Below are 27,967 nucleotides of genomic sequence, written 5' to 3' on the forward strand. Positions count from 1 at the left end.
GTGCAGCAAAGCTGCTGATAACTCAGCTACACACACACTAGGGGGCAGCAGACACTGAGCCCTGGGGGTGGTGATGCAAACGTTTGTGCAGATAAACTGATCCCCCCTCCTCCTTGTACATGCTCCCTCTGGCTGATCTGCGGGTGTGACCGTCCGGGCCTGCCCTTGCACCTGCAGGTGCTGTGACACTGGCAGCGCCTGTCCTCCTCGGAAAAGTCCTTAAAGACCCACGCAACCTGGGTCCTTTCAGTTCTGCTACCGTTGGCATGGTAACAGAACCTGGAGAACACACAAGAGTCATTGACCAGAGGGGCCAGGACTATCAGATCAATGGCACTCTATTTCATCTCAACACCCCCCCTCAACCCCACCCCACCCAGCTTGTAGGATGTGCAAGGTTGAGGTCCAGGCTGTGCGGGACACAAAAAAAGGGTGAAAGAGTCAGGGAAAAGGATCAGCTCAATATTACAGCATGTGTTCTGCAAACAGGTTCAGTAGTAAATAAGGACAACAGAGCAAGATGTCGATTTTGCCGTAACAGCATAGCATGCTCTGTGCCAGCATCTTATTAAAAGCAGTGCAAAGATCTACGTGAGGGGCATTTCACCTCGTGTAATTACAGCACAGGCCTTTAAAAATATGAGGCAAAAAAAATAAATAATGCTGTCGGCAAATATACAACACACAGTCACATGATAACTAATGCATGCACAGCTGCACGTACAGTATGTTCACATGCATACAAGTTAAACTCCTGCCGTTATACAACCGTAAACACATTTCCAAACAGACCTGCTTTGTTTGTGGTAATGACAATAGTGCTGGTGAGGAAGAGATGCAGAGGCTGTGTGGGCATGACTGCCTTGTACCTCGGTCTTAATGCAGTCTCCCATGGATCAGAAAGGTGAGATACTGATGGAGGCACAGCTCCTACAATCCTAGTTGTACCTAAGAGATCCATTTTAATTCAGAGAAACACAATAAATGAATGTGTGTGTCACCCACTCACCGGCTATACTTTCACATCTAAAAAGCCCACAGCATACGTTGTTTTCTTGGTACTAAGACCGGCTTTCAAATGTGCCGAGACTTTCAAATAATTTACTATCCACTTTTTACATTTCACTGCAAATTAACCACTGATTATCTATGTTGTAGCTATCAAACAATAAAAGATCAGTGCATTAGCAGCTTGACGAAAGGCTGCCCAGTAATCACAAATGGTCAATTTGCATCCACTTAGAATTATGTAATGAGGATCTGACTGCTCATTCACTGCGAAAACACAGTAATTATATCACAGATTATTTGATCCCTCATTCGATTAATCTTGAATTAAAAACAATAATGTAAATTTATGGACACAAATGCGTATTGAGAGGATTAAGAATAGTCTATATCACAGTCTGTAGATTGGAAATGTACTATACTAAAGTGTATTATTGCAATGCATGCTCCACATTTTGAACTTCCTTGACTGATCTCAGGGCTCACTATCAATCCGTATGAGAAATAAAGTTAAAAGAAAAGCAGAAGCTCGGAAGCTTTCCCTTTTCTGTATGAACACGCGCATTAGTACCACATGTGGAAACACTGACTGTCACAAGCCAATTAACGGTAAGATTAGTTAATGTTTTGGATTCATAAAACCCCTGAGCTGCTATCATGGGCTCTTGGAACTGAACCCATGGACCCCAAAGGCCCTTTTTTAAAACACATGAGTAGCATTTTACAGTCTCAAAAGTGCTAGATCAGCACCTTCTCCCAAAACACCCGGCTCCCAGTCAGGGGTGCATTTAGGTATTAAGCAGAATTTAGCCCCCTCTTATGCACCACTTAATGAGCTCAGTGCTAAATTACTACCAGAGCAATTACACTCACATCAGCCCTATATTCCCCAACAATATCGCATCCACCATACACACGTCAACAGGACAAACTCAGACAGGCTCTTCCATAAATCAAACTATATATTTGTGGAAATCTGATCGTGTTCATGAAAAAACCCCCCCCCAAAAAAAACCTTTCCCGTGTACATACTACACATATCAGTAGGCGCACACCAGCAGAATTTCTCATTGATCAGCAAGTTAGGGAGTGTGATCTGAGCGGCCGTCTTGGCAGAGGAGAAATTATAAAGCATTTTGTAGCGGAAAAACTCCCTTCACACACCCAGAGGTCTGTGTGCAGAAATGAGACATTGATCCATAATTGGAAGCAGTCAGTCATGAAATCTAAAGACTAATTAAAGAAAGAGAGCTTTAATGGCATCCATTTACATATTCAGCGCAGTGATTCAATGCAAAAAAAAAGGAGTTGAGTTCGGTCACGTGACGGCAGACGAACACAAGTGTCTGAAACATCTGGCTGCATCAGCCTGAGCCGCTCACGCAACATGACGAAGATGCTGTTGTGGCTTTTGCTGTCGCTGACGGACACATCGGCCGTGAAAATCTTGCAGATAATATGCATCAAGGTCTTGTAATGACGGTACATCATGAATATGGTCTTGTGGTGAAGGTCGTGAGGGATGTGTTTTCAGACCTCCACCCAGCCAAGGACAAGCCCGAGGACCCTCCCACGACACACGTGAATCTCTTGTTTACATGTGCGCGTACGGCCGTGTATCTGTGCCAGGTGTTTACGTGTGCGGGTTCAAGGGGGGAAGAGGTGACATGTACAGAGTGTGGCATCTCATCTGGAGGCATGGACATGTCCGCTGGTCCTGCTGTGTCGAGGCGCTCGGGGTCCAGCTGCTGATTCCCTCGTGGCCCACTGAGGTGTACACACCGCCTGATTACATGTCAGAGCTGGTAAGGCCTGCCTCCAACACTGGCCACAGTGGCATCTTACTTTTCCACTGCACGCTATCAGCTGGACAGAGTCCTGCTTTCTACTTGTTCGACGAGGAATGATAACGGAGGACAGCAAAAGATTGCTTGTCAGTGTTAGCACGCAGAAGTGCAGTCGCGCAGGCCAGAGGATGTGACTCGGACCTTTTCTGTTTGTCTTCTGGTTGACTGAATCTGCTTCTGACTGAAAGCAGAGTTGCCCATTTGTGTACCATGTACTGACTTCTTCAACATCCCTTCCTTTGTGCGTGTGCACCCTCCCACCCTCTTCTTTCTCCAACTACTGCTACTATACTTTACTCAACCGCCCAGGGTCTCTTTTAATAGGCTCATTTAAATATTTCTCCCGTGCAGGTTAGAGAAATGAGACAGTGTTGGCGCCAGAGCAGGCATTTCTTTAAGTGGAAAAAGGCTTCGGTATAAAAGCCAATCATCTTGAAGGCCAAGTTAAACTGAGGTTAATTAGAGCCAACTGCAGGCCAAGGTTTCTTTTGCCTATTCAGTTTGATAAATCTGTTGGGAGGGAGTTTCTGAGTGAAATTTGAGTGGCAATATTAAAGACAAGTGGAGCCTTTTCTCGGTTGATGTTCATCAGAGGCGGAGTGCTGGATGAGGCGAACCCCGCTAAATCCTTATTCAATAGACACATCTACAAAGATGTAATTAGAAGAGAAACAACCAACCAGTATGTTTGTCAGAATGACTGTAGACAATTCGATGTTTATATTTCAACACACTTTGTCTCTCTGGCTGAGTGCTACCTGCAGCGAGCACAGCAACAATTTTGATCTAACCACAGGTCTAATTTCACCAAAGCTGCGTCTGTCTGCTCTGAAAACATAGGGAAATTTCTGCAGCTGGGACAGTCATACATTTATTTATTGGGGGAAAAGCACAGGAAATAAATCCATGTGCTTATTTGTGGCCTTTGTTTCACACTATATTTCAAAAATAAACCAAAGGCTCCTGATCCCTCACAGAGGCAGGGGGGAGTTGGTCTGCTCCATCCAGTTGTGCAGTAAGCGAGACCACTATAAAAAAAAATCTACTCATTTAGTAGTTTGTTAAATGTAAATTTTAAATATAATCACAAACACACTAATAGTCTTCTCCCACACATTGAATTTTTTGGCGTGATGGTACTGCACTGTCACCAAATGAACAGACAGTGGCTCGAATGGAATTACTCTCGAATGCTTTCAAAAAAATGGAAGAGAAAATTGATGTGATTTGTGAGTGATGAATGGCTCGATACCATCTTCTTTTTGCTGTATGTTGTCTTTTTTTTTTTTTAAAAATCCAACAAAGACATCCAATAAATGTGTTTGAATGACTGAATGGCTTTTTCCTTGTTTATGATATGACATACGAGGACATAAAAGCTTGTTTGTTTCTATTATAACATAAGTTTTGATGGTCAGATGGATAAAGTTCCACCAAACTTTACTGTCATTTAGAAAACATGCACATACAATTTAAAAGCTATAGCTACAGATCCCGTCTCCCTGGCTTAGGCGTAACCGTGATACTGTATTCTGTAGTCAGTCAGTAAGTACTCCATATTCAAAAACCTTTTAGAATGTAATTTCCAGAAATGATTTTCATAAGGATATCATCATTTTTAAATAAATTTAAGCATTAAAATTGTTACTTCCATAATTCCTTGACCTATTGTCTTTTCTCTTCATTTGTCCCAGTACAGCTAAGTCATTTACTGATACCCGGTATGTTCAAAATGATTACACTGTTTTTTGTAGGCCATAATCTTAAGTGTTACCACAAAATGATCAATGAATGATGTTGAAATCAATCTTCACATTCACGTATGTCCGTGTTAAATACATTTTAAAGGCCAAATGGTCAGAACGTGACTGCAAATAATCAGATAAATATGTCAGGTTGTCAGTTTATTCCATCTATTATAAGGTGTCAGTTATAAACACCAGAAAGAAAGCAACAAAACAAAAGTTGGCTTGTTGTAGGCGTGGCTCATGGTGGAATGGCTTAGTGTACAAATATGCAATTAAATCTAAAACTGCTGTACAAGAAAATAAAAAAAAACAACAATATAAATGCATTGACCTACATAACTCTACTTTTACTTATTGTTTTAGATTAAAAAAAACAGTTTTACTGAAAGTAACTAAAAAAAAAAAAAAAACCCTAATGTAACCCGCCAAACACTGGTAGCAACAATCTAATCCTCAAGAGGATTAACCTCTAAGAGCAGGATATTCACTCATAAACCTTTATAAATCTGAAACACATGAACTCTCTGGGACACATGCAAACCACAATCTGTCCCTCCTCTCCACATACACTATCTACCACATGGTGCCAGCCACAAACAGACTCTGATAGACGGCATCCATCGTGGCATGATGAGTGAATCTGAGTTCCCATGCAACCTCGCATCTCCTTAGTAAGTTTTAAAATCTGACGAGGGTTACCTAACCAACTTCATGGTCACCTGCGGTACAGATCAGCTCGTCCCCATTGACTGGTATTACTGTCGTATTACTTAACTGGGAAAAAGTGCAACGACACATACTGACACATTATTCCCACATATTGTTTCCTTGGCAATGAAAGAGATGAGCAGCCTGAACAGTCAGATGTAATCTGGGCTGACTGCTGTAATCAGCTGGCTGTCCTGAGGAGACACAGAATATGCTACATCTCTACTTCAGACGTGATAAAGGAAACCAAGGCACGTCTATTCCATTAAATGCAATTTAAAATTTCTCATCATCCTTACATTATAGCACCTAATAACACTTATTCACTCCATCTTGATAAAGAAGAAAAAAAAGCCGTCAGTAAAAAGCTGGGCTGGCACACATGAGTCTTGATCACATGTCATTTCTATTATTAAGAGATGAACAAGAAGATGGAGCCGTGTAGACGGTTGTGTAATGGTAAATACTGAGGCTCCAGGAAGAGTGTTTACAGTAAATGCGAGTCCGCTGAGAATAGGGCTGATTCATTATTAAGGGTGTTAGCATTAAGACTGTCAAGTTAACATTCCTGTTTGCCCCTAATGTAATTGGGCCATTTCATTTCAGTCTTGATTTATGCAGCATTATACAGCATTAAAGCTTACAGAGTATGGCTCATTCTCTGGGCTGTTGCACCTTAAAAAAAAACATGTATTTGTGCTAAAATGAGGTTTCAGCATCTAATTTCAAGTCAAATTTGAAATCACAGAAATAGCATGGACGTGTCAGTACACTGGCAAGAAAAAAAAAAAGAGTGAACCCTTTGGAATTACCTTCATTTATGTGTAAACGTCGCTTACGCAACAGTTAGAGGCTTAAAATAATGATTGGAGCTGGTTAACATCTCTGTGTATGAGTCTACCATATGCTGACGATGATTCATTACTCCATCACATCACTGTGCCCCCTGATGTTTGCCAAAAAGCACAATGACACGCCACAGCACTACTGGGAAAATGTTTGCAGTGTCATAGGTGTAAATAAGGAACTGCAAACCGACATGAAAACATCATCCCGAAAGTGAAGCACAGGGGGGAGCATCATTATTTGGGGCTGTGCTGACTCTGGGTCAGGAGAGCTCAACATCAGCGAGGGGAAAATGAATTTCCAAGTTTATCAAGGTACCTCACAGGACAATGTCAGGGTGGCTGTCCACCTGCCGGAGCTCAGTAGAAGTTGGGTGATGCAGCAGGACAATGACCCTAAACATCAAAGTAAATCTACCACAGAATGACTTCAAAGAAGGAGTCAGAGCCCAGACCTTAACCCAGCAGAGATGCTGTTCAGAGAAACATTCACGCCAGACAGCTTCAGAAATATGTCAGGAAGAATGATCCAGAATTCCTCCTGAACGTTATGCAGGTCTGATCAGCAGCTACTAGAAGAGCTTGTTTGAGGTTACTGCTGCCAACTGATGTTCACCCAGTTATTAAATCAAAGGGTTCACTTGCTTTTTCCACCAGCACCATGAATGTTTGATAGCTGTGTTCAATAAAGACAAAAAAAATGGTAATTGTTTGTGTGATATTAGCTTAAGCACATTGTGTTTGTCTTAACTTGAGACTTAGATGAAGATCAAATCACATTTTATGACAAATTAATGCAGAAAACCAGGTCACTCCAAAGGGTTCACATACTTTTTCTTGCCACTGTATATTGTGTAAAGAATTTATGTGAAGATGTATCATATTTTTGCAGGGGCCTTGAGGTCTAAAAAAGCTATCCCGGGTGCTTTGTTTCATTCCAGTTTTGCAGTAAATGTTGCAAAGTATAAATAATTATGTTCGTAAAGCTTCTCTAGACTTTGATATTGAGATAAATTGTGAGGTCCCTGCCAAATCTCACCCGTTATTACATAGCTGTATGATTTCTTTCCCTCTGGGATCCCAACCATTCACATTGATGAGATTTACAAGTCTGCTTTAGAGGAAAAGTCATGTATCTTTATAGTGAAATTAATGTACAATGAATTTAATCACATTAATCCAAACTCTGCAGATTCTTGACAATGTTGAACAGACCACAATGAGGCTGTTTGAAGTTTGGAAAATGAAAAAAGATTACTATATACAGTATATATGTGACACCCACCCACAGTCGCTGTAATGAGTGGAGGGCCTGCTGTCCATCTGCTGGGTGTAGTGTGGGGGATTAATGAAGTGGTGGCTCACAAGGGAGATCCATCTGCAGCCAGACAGTCTTAATGAACTACCAAGGCCCAGACATGGCACTTTTACTGAAGCCTCCACTTATGGCTTATGACATGCTGAGGAAGCAGGACTGCTTTTGTTTTGAATGGGCTCGCTTTTAATGGTGACAAAGTGAACTTTTCAATCTACCAGAGTGCACTTCAGCCAATGTGTGTACTCCACATAGCAATTTTGTCCCTTTCTATTGGGACTCATTTTGATTTCTTTGATGTACTGTAGCGCCATCACTGAAAATCTTAACCTGTCAAATAGAAGGTGCCAGTATTTACAGGATGACAGATAACACATTGCATGTATGTTACATTGCTATGGTTTATTTTTTAACGTAACCCATAAACACATTACAGGTTAGCTAACATTGTAGTTTGCTAATGAAGCCCGTTGCCTTTGGAAATGACCATCTTACTATACTGCTGTAGGTAGTGAGATCGATAGCCATCCATGCTAGCATTTGCAAGTTATGCCTACAAGACTTTGAAAAGGTTTAAAAGATTAAAGTCTGACACCCTCTCACATCTAAAGCCAAGAGTTTTTTTAAAGACTGGGGATCTTGCAGGGTCACTATTTGCAAGACTAGATTATTTCCCATCGTGCTCCTGGTGGACATTTATAGGAACTTGGAAAACTTTTTTTTCCAGAATTTTTTGCTCAATTCTACATTATTATTATTACTTTTATTATAAACATCGTAAAAAAAGTTAGGAACTCAACTACAACACTATAATTGTCATGATCTGCCCCTAAAATGACTGTTTGGACTTGTTATTTATGATTTCCTGTTTTCTTTTTGAAATTATTATTGACTATCAACTCGGTTTCATGTTTGGTGCAGGAGAAAGCGTCACTGAGTCGTTAATCGTAGCTTTTGGTCTTTTGAATTGTGATTAAAAAAAGGAAAATACACCACTCTCTAAACTCTTTCGATGCAGGGTGAGTATCATCCTCATTAGAGCTTCATACATACTGTTTCAAGATGTGAAGAAATCCAAAGCCTAACAGGTCTGTTGTGCCTGGTAACAGGTGCCAAGCTTTGAGTGGGCAAATTGCTACTTATAGAACTTCAACCTAATTAATGCATATGCTTAAAAGTAGTGAATAATCCATCAATTAATTACTTGGTCTTTAAAGTAATAACAAGCACAACATTCTCTCACAATATGAAGATAATGAAGAAGGGTAATTTAACCCATTGCAGCTTTACTGTGTGCGACCCAGCCTGTAGCACAACTGGAGCAGATATGGCTTTTCTTTACAACAGCTCATGACAAAATAATGGACAGCTACTAAACCTGCAGTTCGCTTAATTACACAAACACTGTTGACACATGCTTACGACAGTATTAGCCCTGGAGAGGCCCGGGCTCGTGTTCAGAAATATTTACAAAAATACGGAGAAATTTCTGCTATTCCAAGACAATAATCCATTATTTAGGCAGCGTAAATGAAATAGCTACATAGCCTAGTCTAAATATTTTACAAATACCAGCCTGTCCAAGGCGACAGCCCTTAGTCTCTCCTCTTTTGCAATATTTCCATCCTCTGAACGTCAAGTTTCTTTCTTATCTGGAACATCAGAACCTTTCTTTGACTCTTCCTAGGTTTTTCCGGCATACTCCTAGTTGACGTAGCCAACTTCATCTCCATTGCTACGGTTGGCAAACCAATCATTGATGGTGTAAAACACATCACTACAAGTGGGCCAGTGTGGGAATATCGCCATAGACACCAGATTTAAGACTTAAGTATACAGCGAAGAACAGGGAGATTTACCTGGTAATGACAGCATTAATCAGCAATGTCTGACCTCGTTTGGCAAAGGGCTTGAATACAGACGTTCATTTATATGTAAAAGTCTCACACTCTAGCTTTAACTCATTATAGCACACTCAATAGACTTCCTTCATTCAGCTGCAAAGAACTGACGTCAGCTGTTTTGCAGTGTTTCCTTCAGGGGGAAGTCAGTTCACTTATTTTCAGTCAAAAACCCCAACCTATCTTTACACTGTAGGACCATTTGATGAAAAACTGTCACCTCAGTATTGCTTTTATTAGGCTGGATGCCACCAGTCAGGCAAAGACAAAATTCCAATGTCTGCAGGGCTGAGAAACAGATTCAAAATATGTCATTCATCTTGAAAAGAATGTGTTGTATGGTGAAATTCACATTGTTTGATGAAAGCTGTCACAAATGTATATTATGTTATATAAAAGATGATGCATCAATTTGAAAGTTGAAAATAGCAGAAAGCGCACAATGGCCATGTCTGATTGATTTCTTTTTTAAATGAGTATTCACAGTGAGGCGGGTGTGGTCGGAGCATCAGCTGTGAATGGGAAGAAAGGAGTGGCTCAGCTGGCCAGTGTGAGCAGCTTCAAGTGACTGACTGAACCTGCACATGGGGTGCACCTGACCCAGTAACGCTGTGCTCTCATGCCTGCAGTGGGGCTGGCCTCCCATCATGGCACATGCACACACACACACACACACACACACACACACACACACACACACACACACACACACACACACTAGCTTCAATTAGCACTCCCTCAGACATTATTCAATGACACTTAAGTCCACTCTACAATCCAAGGTCCAGTGGCAGTGGCAACGATCCATTTGCACCATGGCTGACAGTAAGAGCTCTGGCTCCAATTCTCGATCCGTGTGTGTGTGTGTGTGTGTGTGTGTGTGTGTGTGTGTGTGTATTAAGATGAAAATCCAACCTTGGCACAATCATGAGAGCAGTTACTGATGACATATATGTATGCCGGTGTCATTAGCTCAATTTCTAACAGCTGCGCTCGCTGATCCTATCTTACCTTTCAATTCCAGCCTTGAGACAAAAAAGAGAAAGAGTCTCCATCTTTAACGGATACACTATTCTTTAACTGCTTTTTAAATTATTGCAAACATCCAAAGGCGAAACAGTAACAGAGTAACTAGGAGTGTGGTGAATGGCAACTGTAAATTATCACATCAAAGAACTATATTTGGACAATCAGCTTTCTCCATAAAGGGCTGTCAACTCTAGAAAACATTACCACCTGAAATCAAGTTATCTCCAGACACAGACTCTTTCACAACAAAGGTTCCTCTAGGAAATTTTGTCTATTGTTAATTGTTTTTGTTTGGCTACTTGTAGGTTGCTGTGCTGTTATTGTCTCTATTTAGACTGTTCTTGTGTATGTTTTTAGCTAATTGGAGGGTGTTATCAATTGTGTTGCTTTTGCTATTGACTCTTTTAATTTCATTACACATGTAAAAGCACAACTAGGGGCCAGAGTCGAGAACAAGCGATTGCTATAAAATATATAAAAAAATATAGAATATATAAAACAAAAGAATAGGAATGTGAAAGCCGCTGACAATCGATAATTCCCTCTTTGTAAAAACATGCATTTGTTTAGTTTCACAATCCCTCAGCCTCCATCCAAACAATGCCTTTTTCTTGATTACATCCCAGAGGTTTAAGTGTCTCTGTCTGTGTGTATATATATATATATATATATATATATATATATATATATATATAAGGGGCAAAACGATTTGATTCGAATGATTCACAAGTTGAACGTTGTATCCTTCAGCACCTTCCTAACAGGATTGGAAGTGAACATTTTAATAATAAGGCGGTGCTGCAGTCTGATAAATTATAAACTTTACCCAAAACAGACATGAGCACAATTAACTATAGATAAGGACAAGTAATTAAGAATGAAAACCACCCAAACATCCAGGATTTCACTGGTCAAATACATTGTACATTTAGGGAGAGGGGCTGTTGAGAATGAAAGCAGTGTCTAAATGCAGTTCAGACCTCACATGCGGATAAATGGACAACCATGTTCATCTTAAAAAGTTCTTCATAAAAAACCAAACGAAAATTAAGATGCAAACCAGATCCACATTTGTTTGACCTACAGCATCCTCACACCTCGTCACGCTCATATCCTCGAGAAAGGAGGAGAGAAGAAAGAAGGCTGAATGACAGCTCAACAGATGAGATAGCTACGTTTAATCCCCTTCTAAAAGAGCTCCATTGAAATGACTGGGAGCAGGGAGGACAAGACGAAAGAAAAACTGGAGCATTGTGTATTATATAGCCATCATGGGGCGTCTTTGGTCTTCTCTGTGAAGTGACTTTGACAGCTGTGGGGATTAAGGAGCAGTCCATCGTACATGGCCCAAACAGCAGGGATTAGACTAAATATGCTCACACTTGTCTCAGGCTCCTTCGCTTAGTAAATCAATAAAACATGATTTTACTACAGTAACAAAGCAAGCCCGCGTGTGTGTGGCAATGGAGGTGAGGTCATGAGGTAGAACAGAGAGAATAATACCTGCATGAAAGGGGGGAGGTGGGGTGGCGGCTCCGGAGGGAAGGAGGAGCCAGCTGCCAAGTGTTGCTGCTCTCTGCTGCAGTTTGTTGAAATCTCCTTTTTAATGTTGTTCAAGATGCTGCAGCTCCGCTCAGAGCCCCGCACAGGCTTTTTATATCGGATCCATGGGAACATTATTGCTAAAGGCCGAGAATTCAGCTTGGACAGACTCGGGCAGGCCCTCACACATTCAGTTTGGCAATTAGTGGTTTGGGATTTTAAAACAAACATTTTATTCCACAAATAAAACGTGAATGTATTTCCGAGAGAATTCACTAAACTGCTGACGCCAGCTGCCGAAGAGAATCAAAGTGGCTTTCAGCATTCAGGCTTCATGCTAAAATTAACAATGAATCTGGCAATAGAAATCATTTTCAGTATGTTGTTTTAGTCATAATCAGAAAATACAGTAGGTAGATATTCTGGCCGTCATTGTTAAGTAAAATTATTAGCAGCATGTTTTGTGTCCCTGTGTATTTGCAGTAAACTGAAACCTTTCTATTTATAAGACTGAGAGGTCAGAACTTATTATTTGAGAGAATGGAAGGTCTGAAAAGAAGTTTCTGTGCGGAGGCGACTTTCAGTTCCCAAGGCAGTTCATGTTTGCAACTGACTGCTAATAAAGTAAAGTTGTACTGTATGCTCTGAGAAGTGAAAATATTAAAACCATGTTCAAAACATGCCACTGGCACATCCGCCACAGCATGACTGAGCTACTGCACCGCGGTACAACAAATTACTGTATGACATGTCAATTAAAGGAAATCTTCATTAGCTGCTTCTGATTTTACAGCCACGACCATTCAAAGGAAGACGCAGCTATCTTTGTTTTATGGGCTGTGGAATTGTAGTTACACTGCAATCATTCCTCGCAGTGATCCACTAATAGCAGCATGTCTAAACAAATCACTGAACCAACAGATTCAAATTACACATGTTTCATAGACTGCTCTACACTTAAATAACCCCTAAACAACTTTGATTATAAAGTTGCAGTTGCAATGTCAAGTGTCCTGTTTTCTTAAGGGGGTGGTGTAGAATTTGCTAAGTGGAACGAAAGCTAAAGAGCAAATAAGTGGAGTTTTCTCCCACCCCAAATCTGTCTCTAATCCATAAAATTACACCTGTCACTAGAAAGTTAGATTTATTAAAACTACTTCCTGATCCGAGAAGGAAAACCATTAAAACACACAAAGGCCTTCAATCAGCAGTTAATTAACAGCAACCTTTTTTCCCAGTGCTGGCAATCACTGCTCTATCTGCCAGATTAGTTTAAGGACGTGAATACAGATAGGAAATGACCAAAACAACTTTGAAGCTATAGCAGCTATAGCAGCTATGGCAGCGGAGAAAATAAGTATGCAAATAAAAAAGAGAGTGAGGATGAAGAGAGAGAAGGGGGGTATTGCGTTAGTCTATCAACTTTTCCCTCCCCACAGTGGTCTCAACAGACACATCCCATGGCCTTTATGTCAAGTCAAGTGTGTCATTTCAGTAAAGGGAACATCACTTAGGTAGCCATTCACACTGTATGTGTCAGTGCTTGTGTGTTTCCTGCAAAATGTGAACGATCAGCAGTAGCACTCTCTGAAATGACGGTGATATAAAAGACTGTAAAAACATTTTTGAGAAGATTGGACCATTACTCAATCTAAGTGATCTTGCTACTAACTCAGTGTCAAAAATGTAAGAAAATGAGAGCTTGCAGCATCCGTAAAATAATTCAAATACTTTTTTCTTGTGTTATAAAGTCTACTTTAAAGTCTATGCGATATAACTAAAAACCAGTAAAGACCAGATAAATATATTAATCAGTGTTCAGTTTTTAAAGCTTCTATAATTAATATTTTTAAATTAACAATGGACACAATGACTACGTGTAATGTGGAGGGCGTCACCAGTATTAATGAACAAACAGGGAATTATCACTTACTACTATTTTAGTGTCTTTCAGCTCATTGTTTTGGCTTCATGGCCCGCAAATTGCAGACAAAGTTAGCTAGCAATAGTGAAGTATTTACCTAGTAGCTAAAGCTAGCAGCTAAAGACCCTGAATTTCCCTTGGGAGTTGGTAGAGACCAAAACAGAGCCAAAGGGAAAGTGACGTATTGGCCAAAGGGAAAGTGAATATCGGACTTACATTTACCATGTGTACTCTAAATACTTCTAGTTGCTCTGTGTCTGCTGGAGGTATGAATAAGCAACTGTTTGCCAGTGTGTTGTCAACTTTGTACGGTAATAAGGTATACTGTATGTCAAACACAAACAAACATGTAATGAAATGGAGACACGTTCATATCTTTTAGCACTTTACTAATGAAAAGTATAAGTTTTATATGTATACGTATAACACGTTGATGTGTTCCTTTAAAGTGAAGTCATTTATCTGCTTACCTTTGCTGATCATAGCCGGACTCCTTCCTGCGACAGTGCAGAGTCACCACCCGGTGGCCTTCACTCCTGACATCCTGGCTAACTATCCACTGAGTTGGGTTGCTTGGACGAGCCCCAAGAAACGTCACTCCTTCTTTCAACTTAACTCTGAGGAGAAAGAGAGACATGTCTATGAAGGGATGAGGCGCAACGATTCTCCTCTGTTCCCAAAAAGACCCTCATTTCAGTGAATCGTTGGATGTCTCCAGCTGATCCATGCATAGCAGCTGCGTCCATAAAGACAATGATTTTTTTTTTTTTTCCCGCCTTCACTCTGTCTCGAAATACATCTTCCAGATGGTTCACCGCGCTGTGTTGTCTTCAAAAGATGTCACAGCTGTTATTGTGGTTTTGATCACACTGTTTTCCTTTCCCAAGAGAACAACTGGTTGTTTTAAACATGTGTCTTATCTTATGTCTTCCACCAGTTAATCAGGTAACCAAAACACCTGCTATTTTAACGTGCAATGTGTGTATCCTAATCTGTCTGATAATTGCAAATATGCTAAAATACAGCATCTTTTTACAACCATAAGTTGTGGATGTGCTGTTTGACATTATATGAGGGTATAAGGGGGGTGTGACCGCACCATTATGCCTCTCCTGTCCCTCTTTTACCTCCCTAAGTAATACATTCACTCTCCTGCAGTCTGAATAGGACATTATGAAAAGATTTCTTTGACTGCAGGAAAATTACAGCGTCAATGTCCTTAGCTCAGTGCCGACTACAAAGGAGGAAAATGTCCAGAAAAAAAAAGAAAGAAAAAATAATGGAAACGAAAACCTCCCTTTACCTTAACCCATATTTTGAAGCATATCCGTTGTACAGAAGAGTGATCGAAGGGCGCAAGTGCTGACATAAAAAAGACTTAGACAAAGACTCAGTCTAATGTTCCATAGTATAAGACGCTCAAAGGCACGTGTGATTTGGTGTGAGAGTGACAGCGAACTTGTGGGATTGAAGAGAAGACTAAATTATAGCAGAAGGCCCAATCACTTTCCCTATCCAATCCATACCAGGTTGGCAGATGAGACCAAAGATGGGACTTTGCTTTCATCCTGAATTTGTTGCCGCACTTTAACATGCACTATGCGATTGCCTGTCTGTATGCCGATGAGTGTGTCTGCCCTCTCCAGTCAAGCCTCTTTCTTTGATGTGATGTCTTATAATGTTGTGAAGGGGGTTATATGTGAAGTGAAAATGGGTAATGTGACAGACGGTATGCTCTTCCCATCTCTATGAGAATGAAGATAAACGCACCACATGAGGGTAACTGTGAATGTGTGAGTGCATACATGTGTGTTTGCACTCCATATGTGCATGTGTTTGTGTGAGAGATCATATTTAGTGTTGCAGTGTTTGTAAGATGTTTTGATGTGTTTTTCCCAGCTGCTTTCCTCTCCTTTGTGTGTGTGTGTGTGTGTGTGTGTGTGTGTGTGTGTGTGTGTGTGTGTGTGTGTATATGAACGAAGGCCAGTAGACATTTACAGATTTTGCCAGAACATCACATGTTTAGTCTCAACATCACAATATTTTTTGTCTATTTTTGTCTTTTGAGATGAGATCTGTGTCGGCCTGGGCAACAATAGAGTCATAAATTCTTGCCACCACGGCCATCTTTCAGAGCATGTGTGACGTGAGGTGAACTTTAAGGTGTTGCACCTGACAATACCAACAGATATCGGGTTTATGAATGAAAACAAACCCGGACGCATTCATCATCTCTCAGCAGTGACTTTGTCTTTTTCCAGTCAACAAAGAGAAGGTGAACGTGTGTATGAGCAGCATGCATAAGTGTGCGGAGGTTGATGTTGCACCCATATGTGATTTATTTGGTTTCCTGTCCCGACCAGAGGGTGACAGTCGAAAGGCTATAGGTTTACATAAATAAAAACATCTATCCTCTTACGCTGTCTCGTGTTTACAGTTGTGAACTGAAGATCACTCTGTGCTTGAATGGGTCAACATAATGGAACAAGAAGTTGTCAAACTAGGGAGGAGACGGCAAAACAAATATGACATGCTTGTCTTTTTATCAGGTTGTCATTCCACATTTTGCAAAGGAAGATGATTAAATAATTGCTGCAGTAAAAAAAAAAGAAAAAAAATTTGAGCAAGAAGTAGACTACTGAACTAGGATGGTTAGGCTAGGGTAATATAAACACAGAATATGTTAAAAGGGAACATTGGCAATTTTGCACATGAGTAATTTTACATGTCATGGGTAGTACTTCTCAGCTTGTGTATAACAGTTGTATAATGTCTCTGTGGGCTCTGGGGGAACGTTGTCAGGTCTGAAAAATAACCGTAGTGATGTCATCACATTCATCTCAGTTGAGGCTTGGAGACAAATTTACCACAGTAACCTACATCATAAACTGTGGCCATGGAGGATGAAAGGCATGGGCATTTACAAGGCAAGGGAAGGTCTAATGAAAACATGCTATTGAGTTGTAACATAGGATGCAGCAGTTTTGCAGCTTGGCCCATTCTAGGGACTAAAAGTCCTAGATCTCTATCGTAGTGCTTTTGACCTTTCCCTTTTAAAAATCTGTCTCTTTTGAGTTCCTAAACGTCATTCAAGTTCAGTACTAAATCACCTTTACCCTGTTGTTCTGTTCCATATTCGAGGTTAGTGAATAAATAAAGGAACTCGAAGGAAACTGGACTTGAAACCTGGCTCCTACTGTTACAGTTTTGTCCCTTAGCGTTGATAATTTTAACCAAAAATCTGAACAAATATAAATACATAAATAAAAAAGTTGTATTGGGCAATGCATTACGGTGAGCCAGTGTTGTTGTTTGTTAGTATTTTATCATTAATTATTTGTTTTGATATTTTCTATATTACTTTTAAATACTGTTTTTTAGCACAGTAAAATACACTGATTTCCTACAGGATCAATAGCTCATAATACAAAGCTGCTGCAAGATATGATATACAGTATTTGCAACCTTAAAAACACACAGTCTACACACAGTTTTGGCTACAAGTCTGTATTTATGTTCCCATCCCTCCTCCTCCTCTTCCTCCTCCTCCTCCTCCTCCTCCAAGAACCTGCTTGCAAAACTTAAACATATTGGAATAGCAGGGAATTGTCCCAACCTGTTTACTACAGGTGGAGGAAAAGTGTATATTACAACACTTCATCTCAACCTTACTGCAAATCCTGGAAGACAAAGAATACCACAAAATAAAAGCTCACAATGTCAATTCAATGTTGGAATTTCTTTCTCTCACTAAATAGAAGATCCACTGTTCAAGAACTTACTGGCAGTGAGCATACAACTGTAACACAAAAAGCTCATGCATCGTCCTCCTTGTGTCCCAAAGGGAGCAGCGGGGTCTTGTATCTGGTTTCTTTGCACTTCACTGATCAGGATGTCTATCAGTGGTTTCAAGTGAGGCTTCAGAATGTTTTAAACACAGTCAAGTCTCAGAGGGGAACCAGTCATTACTCCACAGACCATATCCAAGCTCACAGAGCAGTTGTTGGAGAACGGTTGAAGTGTCTTTTATTGACTTAATGGGCAGTTTGGCCTTGTAACCAGCCAGTATAGGAGAATCCTTCAGGGTTAAATAGCAGTCATCCGACTCCAGTGACTATTAGATTCATGCTTTAAGCTCTGCCAGGAAATATAAGCCTTAAAACAGGGCCTGTCTAAAAATACAACCAACTAAGCAATCCTCATATTTACTGTATTAAAACTAACATTCAACAGAGTATATTTATTAAACTCCAAGCATGACGCTTTGAGCTAAATACTACCAACATGTTCACAATGACAATGCTCACATGGAGATGTTTTGCAGGTACAATTTTAGTATTGCTAACGTTTGCAGGTACAGCTGAGGCTGAAGGGAATGTCGTGTTTAAAGTAAAAATTTGACCTGATGATGGCGCTGAATGAAAACTTCATTGTCTGTGGACCATTAATGTTTGCAGAGGATTTGGTGCCACTCCATCGAGTAGATGTTGAGATATTTCACTAGACAAGTGAAAACTTTGACCTCCTGGTTGCGCTGCAAGACCATGCGAAATTGATACCAAATTTCATGTTCATCCATCAGGTATTTGTCAAGACGTGTTGGTAAAAATAAATGTTAACCTATTGCTGGTATAGGGGGAAAGTTAGGATTAGGTCTGCATGATCTAAGGAAAATTTGTGTTGTGTGATATTGCGATGTTGATATGACTTGCGATAAATAAACGCATATTGAAGTGTGTATATACAAGGTAGCTTTCCTTTTAGCTTGTTCATAACAGTTCACTATTAGCTTAATGTTGGCGCGCTGTGCTCGTGTAAAACAAACCACGCTGGATGGGAGAAGTTGGAAAACGTGGCTTTTCTGCATGTTGAACAGGTGGTGTGATGAAGGACGCTGATTGCTTTTTTTTACTCCCAAAGGTTGTGATGACACTCACAGAGCGACGACTGTTGTTTGATCTCTGCTAAAAAGTTCACTCCTCACTGGTCTCCACTCTGTGCTGTTCACTGTGTGTGTGTTTGTAAGAGGCCGCAGTCCTGACACCAAAACACTGTACAGTTTTTTTTCCGGTTCATTTGGCTCAGGCGCTGCACCTAGAAAACCCTGTGTGACTGCATGGCGTGTGTACATAAAATATTTTTTTCTAATTCATTGCGTTTCAGTCAGACTTTTGCGATGTTTATTGCACATGTTCATATGGCGATGGCGATTTATCGGTAAGCACTGGTTAGGATGTCACCAAAGTCTGTATCATCTGGGAACGATGAATGACTGTAGAGGATCTGAGATATGTTTTGACCAAACAACAATCCATCCAACAAAATGACAATGCCATCACTAGAGCCAATGCCGGCAGTATCGCTAAAAAAATATATTTTTTATAAACTGTACATTGTGCACTTCAGGTAGAGGGATCTTTATGCTTCCCTGCCGTCTTCTGTGCACATCTAATACAACTAAACTCAATCACTCGGTTGTGTGGCATTCTAGGACACAAATAAAGACTGGAGTCAAGGGCAAGGCTCACAGCATTTGGGGAGAACTCTCCTCAAATTTTGACAATCTGACATCCCCCCCTGAAAATGAAAGAGGAGGGAACACTTTGTATCAATGCACCTGGGCTCCCCTCAGTCTGTGAATAGTTTCCCTGCGAAGCCACAATCAAGACTGAATGTTCTGAATACTAAGTATTACACAAGTAGAGGGGAAGCAAAGAAACAATGGACCACAGAGGGAAGAAGGGGAAAAAGTGCAAAAAAAAAAAAGAAAGTGCAAAAAAAAAAAAAAAAGGCAGCAGCATTAGCAGACAGTTTAAGGAGATGCAACTAGATGCAACTCAAAATTGTCAGCAATCTTGAGAGAGCCTGACGAGTTGGCACCGTAGTAAGTCTGAGCCAAACTGAGCTGAACAAAGAGAAGTAGATGCAGGTAGAACAGAAGCAATCAGAAAACACAGAGTGGTCCGTTCCTGATTCTGAATGCCATTTCATGTCATCAAGACCCTTTCTTGAATGAAAAGTGAAGAAAATCATGCTGCAGCTACAGTATATTTCTTTCTTCTCATTCTTTTCCTCTCCTGACTCTGTGTCTCTGCTCTCTCTCTCTCTCTGCCGCCCCTCCTCCCCCCGGGGCTCCTGTAATAAATAGTGATGAGATAAGGAGGAAAGCTACTTCTCAGCGGGGCAGTGAAAGAAATAAACATTTCCGGGGGAAATCCAATAAGGTTGAGGCTGGATGATAATGGGAGTCCCCAGCCTGTGGTCTGTGTCTCGCGACCCGGGCTGCACTCCAGTTACCTCTGTGGCCTCCTGCCATCTGGCTCTGTCGGCTCACATGCATCACAGGGTTTGGTGACCTATTCTGACCATTTCCATCCTCTGACTCCTCTGAGGACCATATGCATCCACAATCAGCAGCTCCCTGAGGAAGCATTTCCTGTTTTATTGTGCCATTCTGCCTACATAAACAGTGTGCAGGGAATGCTACAGCTCGGCAGGGATCGGGGAAAAGAGAGGAGCTGCAGTGTAGGGGAATTGCACAAAGACAGCAGGAGGACTGTACATTGTGATGGTTTGTGGTTGATGGCTAATGGAACAGTGTAAAGCACTGCGCTCATCTACGAGTCTGCTGCTTCGCAGACCGTAACTGCTGTGAGAGCAGACACTGGAACGAATGCACGCGCACGCACACACACACACACACACACACACACACACACACATACACAGTGGCAAACAAAAAATAAATCAGGCCAAACGCCTACACTCCAATCCCAAAGCGACATATCAAAACAGACTTATTTTATGTCTCAAATGTACAATGAGAATGGAAACTTTTCCAAAGTCTCAAAAATTCTAAAATGAATTTTTGATGCTTTTTTTTCTTGATTTGGTGTTTGCATGTGTGTGTGTGTGTGTGTGTGTGTGTGTATTTGTGTGTGTGTTTTTGTATATGTCTGAGTGTGTATGCAGCGGGTCATATATCTTTAATGGATTGTGGTGTTATTGATGTATTTACCACACCAACCCTTCCTCTCAGCTATTAGACAGCATTGAGCGGCTGTGTGAACCTGTTTGCTCATGAGTGTATGCGGTTGTGAAGAGATGTACTGTTGTACGGCTGGGTTATATGGCTTCAAATCAGTACCACAATCATTTCGAAGTTTTACCTCGATTATGATTAATGATTGATTACTTTGGCGCTTATCAGTCTCTGTCTTTTTTTGGAGACATCACCAATGTTGGTAGTCCTGACTGATGAGACCCAATCAGGAGGCGAGGCGGATGTCTGAGCCATCGTTTCCAAAAGTCTCTGTTTCTGCCACAGAGTTGTCAAACTAAAACAGGGCCAGCAACATTTCCAAAGGTCTCAGTTTTAAAAAACTCATGAGTAGTGTGGATCCTAAGCTTAAACGTAGCAAAGGTGATGTGTTTTAAAACTAAACGCATCAGTGTGGATGTAGCCCGAGGCTCAGTGTTTGCGCTTGTGACGTCCATATCGCCGGCTTCGCTTTAAATGAATGTGGACTAACATTAGTTGGAGACACGCGAGTGCGACAGTTAATGAATAGAATGCATTTTAGGAAAATGAACCAAATGAACCAACATTACGATGAAGTCAGTGTGAGTTTCTATATGTACGTTTTGCTATGTTTTCAGTTGATTGTCCAGCCCTGTATTGTATAAAGTGTTGTGCCAGTTCACACTTAAAAATAACTATTTCAAAGTTCAGTTCGTACAGATGAAAATGAACTAGTTCACATTCATTTTTTTTAAATAATAAAGACCATATTCTTTTTAAATAGAACCTCCTTCTACCCATCCATCTCCAGCCCCAAATCATTGCCACTCCCAAACTAAATGAATTGTTGTACACCACTGCAGAATCACAGACATGAGTTACATTTAAAATCCGTTTATAAATATAATCCGTCCGACTCTTCACTTGTCTGTTCATGAAACTGTTTCAAACGCTCAAACAAACTGGCTTCAGCAGCAGTAGATGAGTCTGTACCACGAGCACCAGCCGAGCTGGGCCGAGTCTATGGAGACGTCAAGCGGCGTTCCGTAAAACTGTTGTAAAACGTGAGTTAATCATTTGTAAACTGATTCGTTCAGTCCAGCGTTCGCTAAAAATATGAACGCGTACAATGAACAGTGTTCATTGTACGCGTTCATGCACAACACTGATTGTAATGGTTTCTTTTTAGTCACCCTTGCATCTTGGCTCTAAAGATGTTGATGTCAGTTTGTTCACCACTTTGGTCCAAACAGAAGATTCACAATAACCACTGGATGGACTGCAATTAAATTTGATGCAGATTCCATGATGCCAATAGAATGAATAATCCTAATGACCCCTGATGTCACCAGAAGGTCAGAGCTTTCACTTATCCTGTGAAATATCAGACCAGATGATTTGGGACAAACACAGACATTTTTTCTTTTTTCTTTTTTCTACAAACATTCATGTTTCCCAGACACTGTATCCTCGCGATTACAACGTTACAACTGTAACTGTCCAACTGAACTGCAACAGCAAATACATTTTGTATGGAAACATAATTGCCTTGCCACACAGAGAGAAGAGAGAATTTACCAGCGGTTGTGTGGCAGGGGTACAAGCTCACAACTGTCGCACCAGAGACCAGGGTTCGCATCCACAGTCCCGCCTGTGGTTAGGTTTAGGCAACAAAAGCACTTTGGTTAAGGTTAGGGCAAGATTGTAGTTTGGTTAAAATATAAATAAACATCATGTCTGAAGTCACTGTGCATTTTTTCTGTTTTAAAACAGACCACGATCTCTGTCTAACCTACACCAAGTGCCTAAACACAACCATACAAAGGTGTAATGATATTGTTACAGGTGGATGTTCTATTGCACAATCAGATATTTTAGTGTAAAACAAATCTGTTGTCTGTGAACATTTTACTGTTCAGTATCAACACATTTGCAACTTGCCAAATACGTCAATTAACAATATATTTTTCATTATGTATTAAAATTGAATGCAGTTGCAAATACATCTCCTACAAAGAAAGGGGACAGGGTTGATCTCCAGTAACAGCAAGATCAAGTCTCTCCAAATGTGTGCCTCTGAGTACTGGCAGGGAACCAGAGCTGTGCAGAGAACCACATTGTTTTAGACTGATCTGCATGAAAGAGAACTACCTATAGACAAAGCTGCTAGCATGGCTGCTGATTATTAATCTTTTAATTTTTTTTCTTCTTATTTCCTTTTCAAAAATAAAAAAAAAAGGTAAAGAACTGCTGAAGGCCAGGCCATAGGAAGGCAGGAATTAAGGTAAATAGAAAGACAGTGAGACAGAAAGGGAGATAGGAAGGTTAGGGAAGAGGCTGAGCGACTGAGTCAGTGTGTTTGCAGGCACAAAGCGTGACTGTGCTCTGCAGTAACTTAAATCCATCTGTCATGCTGCTCATCTCAACCATTCATCAGAAAAGGAAAAACAGATGCTTCGGAACCACAGGTTACAAGAGACCAGAATAAGCTGTGTGTGTACCGTGTAGACGTACAGGGGGCTCGGAGATCTGAAACAGTTAAAATGTCAATAGGACGACAGCTGGAGTGATTCGAGTATAATGCGCTAACACAACATTTTTGAGTCCCTTTATGAAAACTGTAATATAGAGCATAAGGGTGAGACAGACCTTCACTGTCTGCTTGCTGTCAGCATGATCAGGTAAACATAATATCCTCTCTCTATCAGCCTCACATCAGCCTATTCTCTTAGAATGAATTATTCACCTGCTCCCTGTTTATAAGCTGCATAATGTCAACATAAATGATAAGATAGCATTTAGGATTTCCCACGTGTATCCATGCAAATGTTAGCATCTATTACAGCTTATAGTCTGGCACAGTTTTAGCTTTATTTGGTAGAGCAGGGCTGTTGAAGGAAGTGCCATGGCCTGCCAGAAAAGACTCTGTAATAACAGTCAAACAGAGCAGTACATTAGACAATTATGTGCCTCTTGCTCATGTGTCAGTGGGGGAGCCACTAAGTGCTGGTAACATGCACTACCCACAGTAGCAGTCGTTTTCCCCACTTGCCAGGAGAAACATTTCATTGCTTTTTCATTTCTGAATCACACAGCAGAGATTACAGAAGTACCTATTGTTATGCTGAGTGGCCATAAACGAGAGGGGAGACACATTTTGTATGGAGATCTGTTTGCCAATTACTCTATCTTTTGTGTAGACACGGTGTGAGCAACAAGAGGGGAGCATCGAAAAATCCCATATGAAGAATTCATATGATTGCTATCATGGAGCGCGGTTTGCGCAGAATGTGTCCACCTAATTGGATTTTCGCGACATTCAAGAGCACAGCGAGCGGGGGGGGACGACGACCATGCAGGACGGGAAAAAAAGAAAAGAAAGCAGCACAGAGAAACAGAAACAGTCAGTAATAGTCCGATCTGAGTTTTCTAGGATACTGTAAGACTATGCAAAAAAAAAAAAAAAAAAATATTCCACAGCTTTTCCTCTGCAGTTTCATCAGAGCTTTCAATCAAACCAGACTAAAACTTAATTCAACAAATTCAAGAGCGTCTCTCTTTATTAATGCAACATGACTGACTGCAGTTAGTTCATTTTGAAGGTTTGTGAAGTCGCTCTTCCAGCGTGTGAGTTGCAGCATCATCCCTTGTCGGAGGATATTAAAGTGTATTTGAGAGGAGCTTATTTAGAGCGAGCAGGTAGTGAAGCTCAACAAAGGCTGCTAGAAAGTGTGTATTTCCACTCTTTCCTGCATGGGGGCAGGCACGCAGCCGCAGGCTAATCTGCAGATGAACGTGTGTGTAGGTAAACACGACGCCTTTCATTTTGAGCACAACGGCAAACGCTTTTGAAACTCACACAAGCATGGGAAAATGTGTCGCATGCACACACACACACACACACACACACACACACATGCATACTCATTCGGTTATGGCTTGCACACGTATGTGCACACACTCTCGAACAACACATAAACACATACATAGAAACACATACTCAAAGGAGCAGGCCTCTGTTAAGCTGTGACGAAAAGATAATGTCGCAACGTTGCCTTTGGCAGGAGAGATTTACCCGCACACTTGTTTTCCTTTTTTCTTTTTTCATTTTTGCTTCTTTTCATTTCATTTCCACTTTTGAGAAAATAGGGGGAATAAATAGTTGTGTGCCCAGAGGAAATAGTTAGTAAATGGGAAGCCATGATGAAGTCTCACACACTGATGTCTCCGCCCTGGTTTCATGCGGTGTGTTGGTCGGAGGTAAAAGGTGAGGATCCTAGATCATAAGATTACCTCAGTTGATTTAGCAAAGAGCCACATTGTTTCAAGTTTATGTGTGTGGACAAAGTATAGCTCCAGTTTTTCACCAAGTTTGTATCTTCCAAGTTATTAAACTGCTGAGAAGGTTACCATAGTTACCTCATGGAGAAAAAAAGTAGTAGAAAATAGACATACTTTATATGCACATACTGTATAATATGCATGCACACCTATATGTACTGTTGTTCAGCTTATCGTACACCCCTGTATTTCTGGATTTACAAACTGGCAAACACATTGGCAAACTGTTACACTGCAATTATGATTTTCACAAGAGGTATAATTAATTATTCCATGCTATTGTTTTTTTTTTTTTGTATTATGTCTGAGAGGATATATATTATTTCAAAATGTCAAATGCTGTAAGTGAACAGGCGCTGAATTGGCGCTGAATTGAAAACCTTAAGTAAACAGGAGCAATATGAGGAATTTATCTATTCAGTTTTGCCTGAAGTTACAGTGGGTGACATTTTACTTTGCTGGATTTTAAAAATTTTCCCTGACTCAAACCAAAAAAATCATCCAGTCTGCCACCTGTGGTGTTTTAATGCAATATTAATACAGCAAATGTCAATCAACAGGTTGGATGGTGGCCATAGTCGCTGACAAATAGAGACCTGTGTGCACTGACACACCGATGTGATGACTGGCATGAGAGGCACAGAGTTCTGTCAGATGGGGAGGACAGGCTGGGTGCAGGGGCACTGAGTCCTTCAGGGATGACGCTTAGTATTCAGCATGGCATTGGCATCTTAACCTTCCCCCAGAGCCCAGGGTTATTTACACCAGCCAGTTGCTTCCTGCCTTCTTTTACTCATCCCCTCATCCACTGCCGCGCCCCCATGTCTCCTCTTCCCAAGAGGGTACGGGAGTTGGTAAAAGATAAGCTTTGTGTCGTGGCAGAGGCAACTGACACCGCTTCAACAACATGAGGATTTAGCCTGCAAACGGAGAACTAATGCCCTGCACGTGCGGGGAATCTCAGATACACACCAGCACCCATCTGCTACGTACAGCTAAACACGAATGGTGAGGCGCACGCTTGCATACACACGTGTGTATACGCTCATGCATGTGCAGACACATTCATGGTGCGAGAAAAGCATAACAGAGCCACTCAGGAGTTCATACAGAGACAAGTGGGCACAGGCGCATGCACACACACACAAACACAAACACACACACACACACACACACACACACACACAAATTGAGGTAATGAACAGCCTGCTGCAGTAAAAGGCTCCCGGCATAGCTTACTCTAATGCTCACAAAATTGCTTTTAATTGGTGGAAGAGAATAAATCAATGCAAACCATGTTTAGAATACTGGCAAAAGGGAAGAGGAGAGGAAAGAGGGCAATAAATGAAGAGAAACGAACAAAGGCTGGCATGTGCAGATCATCAGACGAGGCTGCTTTAGAAATGAAAAATGTTAAAGCAATGTGTTGTTGACGATTTTTTTTCACTGTTCTCTGTTCTTTCCAGAGCCTTATAAACTGGTGTTACAAGTGCACTGCAACTTTTAATTTAGACTCCAGGACAGTGAATCAGTAAGCCTGATAAGTAGTGGAGAATCCTCAGAGAGGCAAGAGGCCCCAAGGCGCCTTGCAACCCCCCCCTTGCCCCCTCAGCTGCTTTGATGAAAATTAGCTGTCAGTCTATGGCACTCATCTGATCGACACAACTTCATCTGCGGCTGACTGACCTTTACGGAGAAAGCAGGGGAAGGACGGCCCGCCCACCACGCGCAGAGATCAACACACTGAGAGATAAAACAATAACAACCTCAGAAGCTCAATGAGATGACACAGCGAAGAGTTCGACTTCTCAGGAAAAAGACAACACCGCAGCCGGGAGGGCTGAGGTGTACAAAAGAATCTGGTTATGTGTGCGTGTGTGCGTGCGTGTGCGAGTGAGTGCATCTGTGTTTCGGTAAGCAGTGGTTAAGAACATCAAATGGCTTGGGGGACATAAAAGCCTAAAACACAGGCATGAGGGACAGAGCTGTACCGAGGACAACTCAAATTAACCGAACTGAACTGGAAAAGTAGATATAATCTTTTGTATGTCACCATTTCGTTACCAGCACCAAATGAAAATTGCACATTTTCCCTTCAGTAATTCTGAAGGAGTTGATATGCCTTAAAATATTCAATTTGCAGGCTCACCAGGTAAAATCCATTAAAGCCAGCCAGTAATGTCAATTGAATTAGGGCTGCTTCGTATAAAGCATGGATTCCCTGTTCTTTCAGCTGAGTGGCTCTGCTGGCACCTTGTTTGTAACCACAAGGCAAATGGGATTAGAAGGAGACACCGGCCGCTAATGTAACGACACAACTTTTCAAATCATGCAAAACCACAGAGAGCCACGAACGCTCTAATGGAGCACAGAGAGAGAGCATTGCAGTCTATTAAAGACTCAATTCTGTATCTACAAAATTGGCACCTAAATTGCTGAAACTCTGTCATCCTATAGAGAATTAGGTGGGTTGAGAATATTCTCTTCATCCAGAAATTAACTGTGTGAACACAAGACTTTAGGCAACGTGTGCAGTGCCACAAGGGTCCTGTTCTGAGGTCTTTTTGTGGATACTGGAGAAATAAAGACTTCTCTATTTATCTATCTGCCACACAATGTCATTCGTCTTCACTCTTTATAATAAAGGAAAAAAGAAATTAGTGAGTAATGACAATTGAGCTTGAAAGTTCATTTCTGACTTTGAAGTAGTTTAGCAAAAATAATCTTAAAGTACTCAA

The 27,967-nt window shown here is 41.1% G+C and overlaps 1 protein-coding gene across 1 annotated transcript in view; it reads right to left on the minus strand.

Moving 5' to 3' along the window:
- si:dkeyp-14d3.1 (transmembrane protein 132C) overlaps positions 1-27,967 on the minus strand; it is a 129,728-nt gene that overhangs the window by 46,403 nt on the left and 55,358 nt on the right. The window contains exon 3 of the mRNA XM_056376537.1: positions 14,338-14,484. Coding sequence (XP_056232512.1) covers positions 14,338-14,484 — 147 coding nt within the window. The remainder of the gene's footprint in view (positions 1-14,337; positions 14,485-27,967) is intronic.

Source organism: Seriola aureovittata, chromosome 5 (genome assembly GCF_021018895.1).
Source record: "Seriola aureovittata isolate HTS-2021-v1 ecotype China chromosome 5, ASM2101889v1, whole genome shotgun sequence".
NCBI classification, from domain to species: Eukaryota; Metazoa; Chordata; class Actinopteri; order Carangiformes; family Carangidae; genus Seriola; species Seriola aureovittata.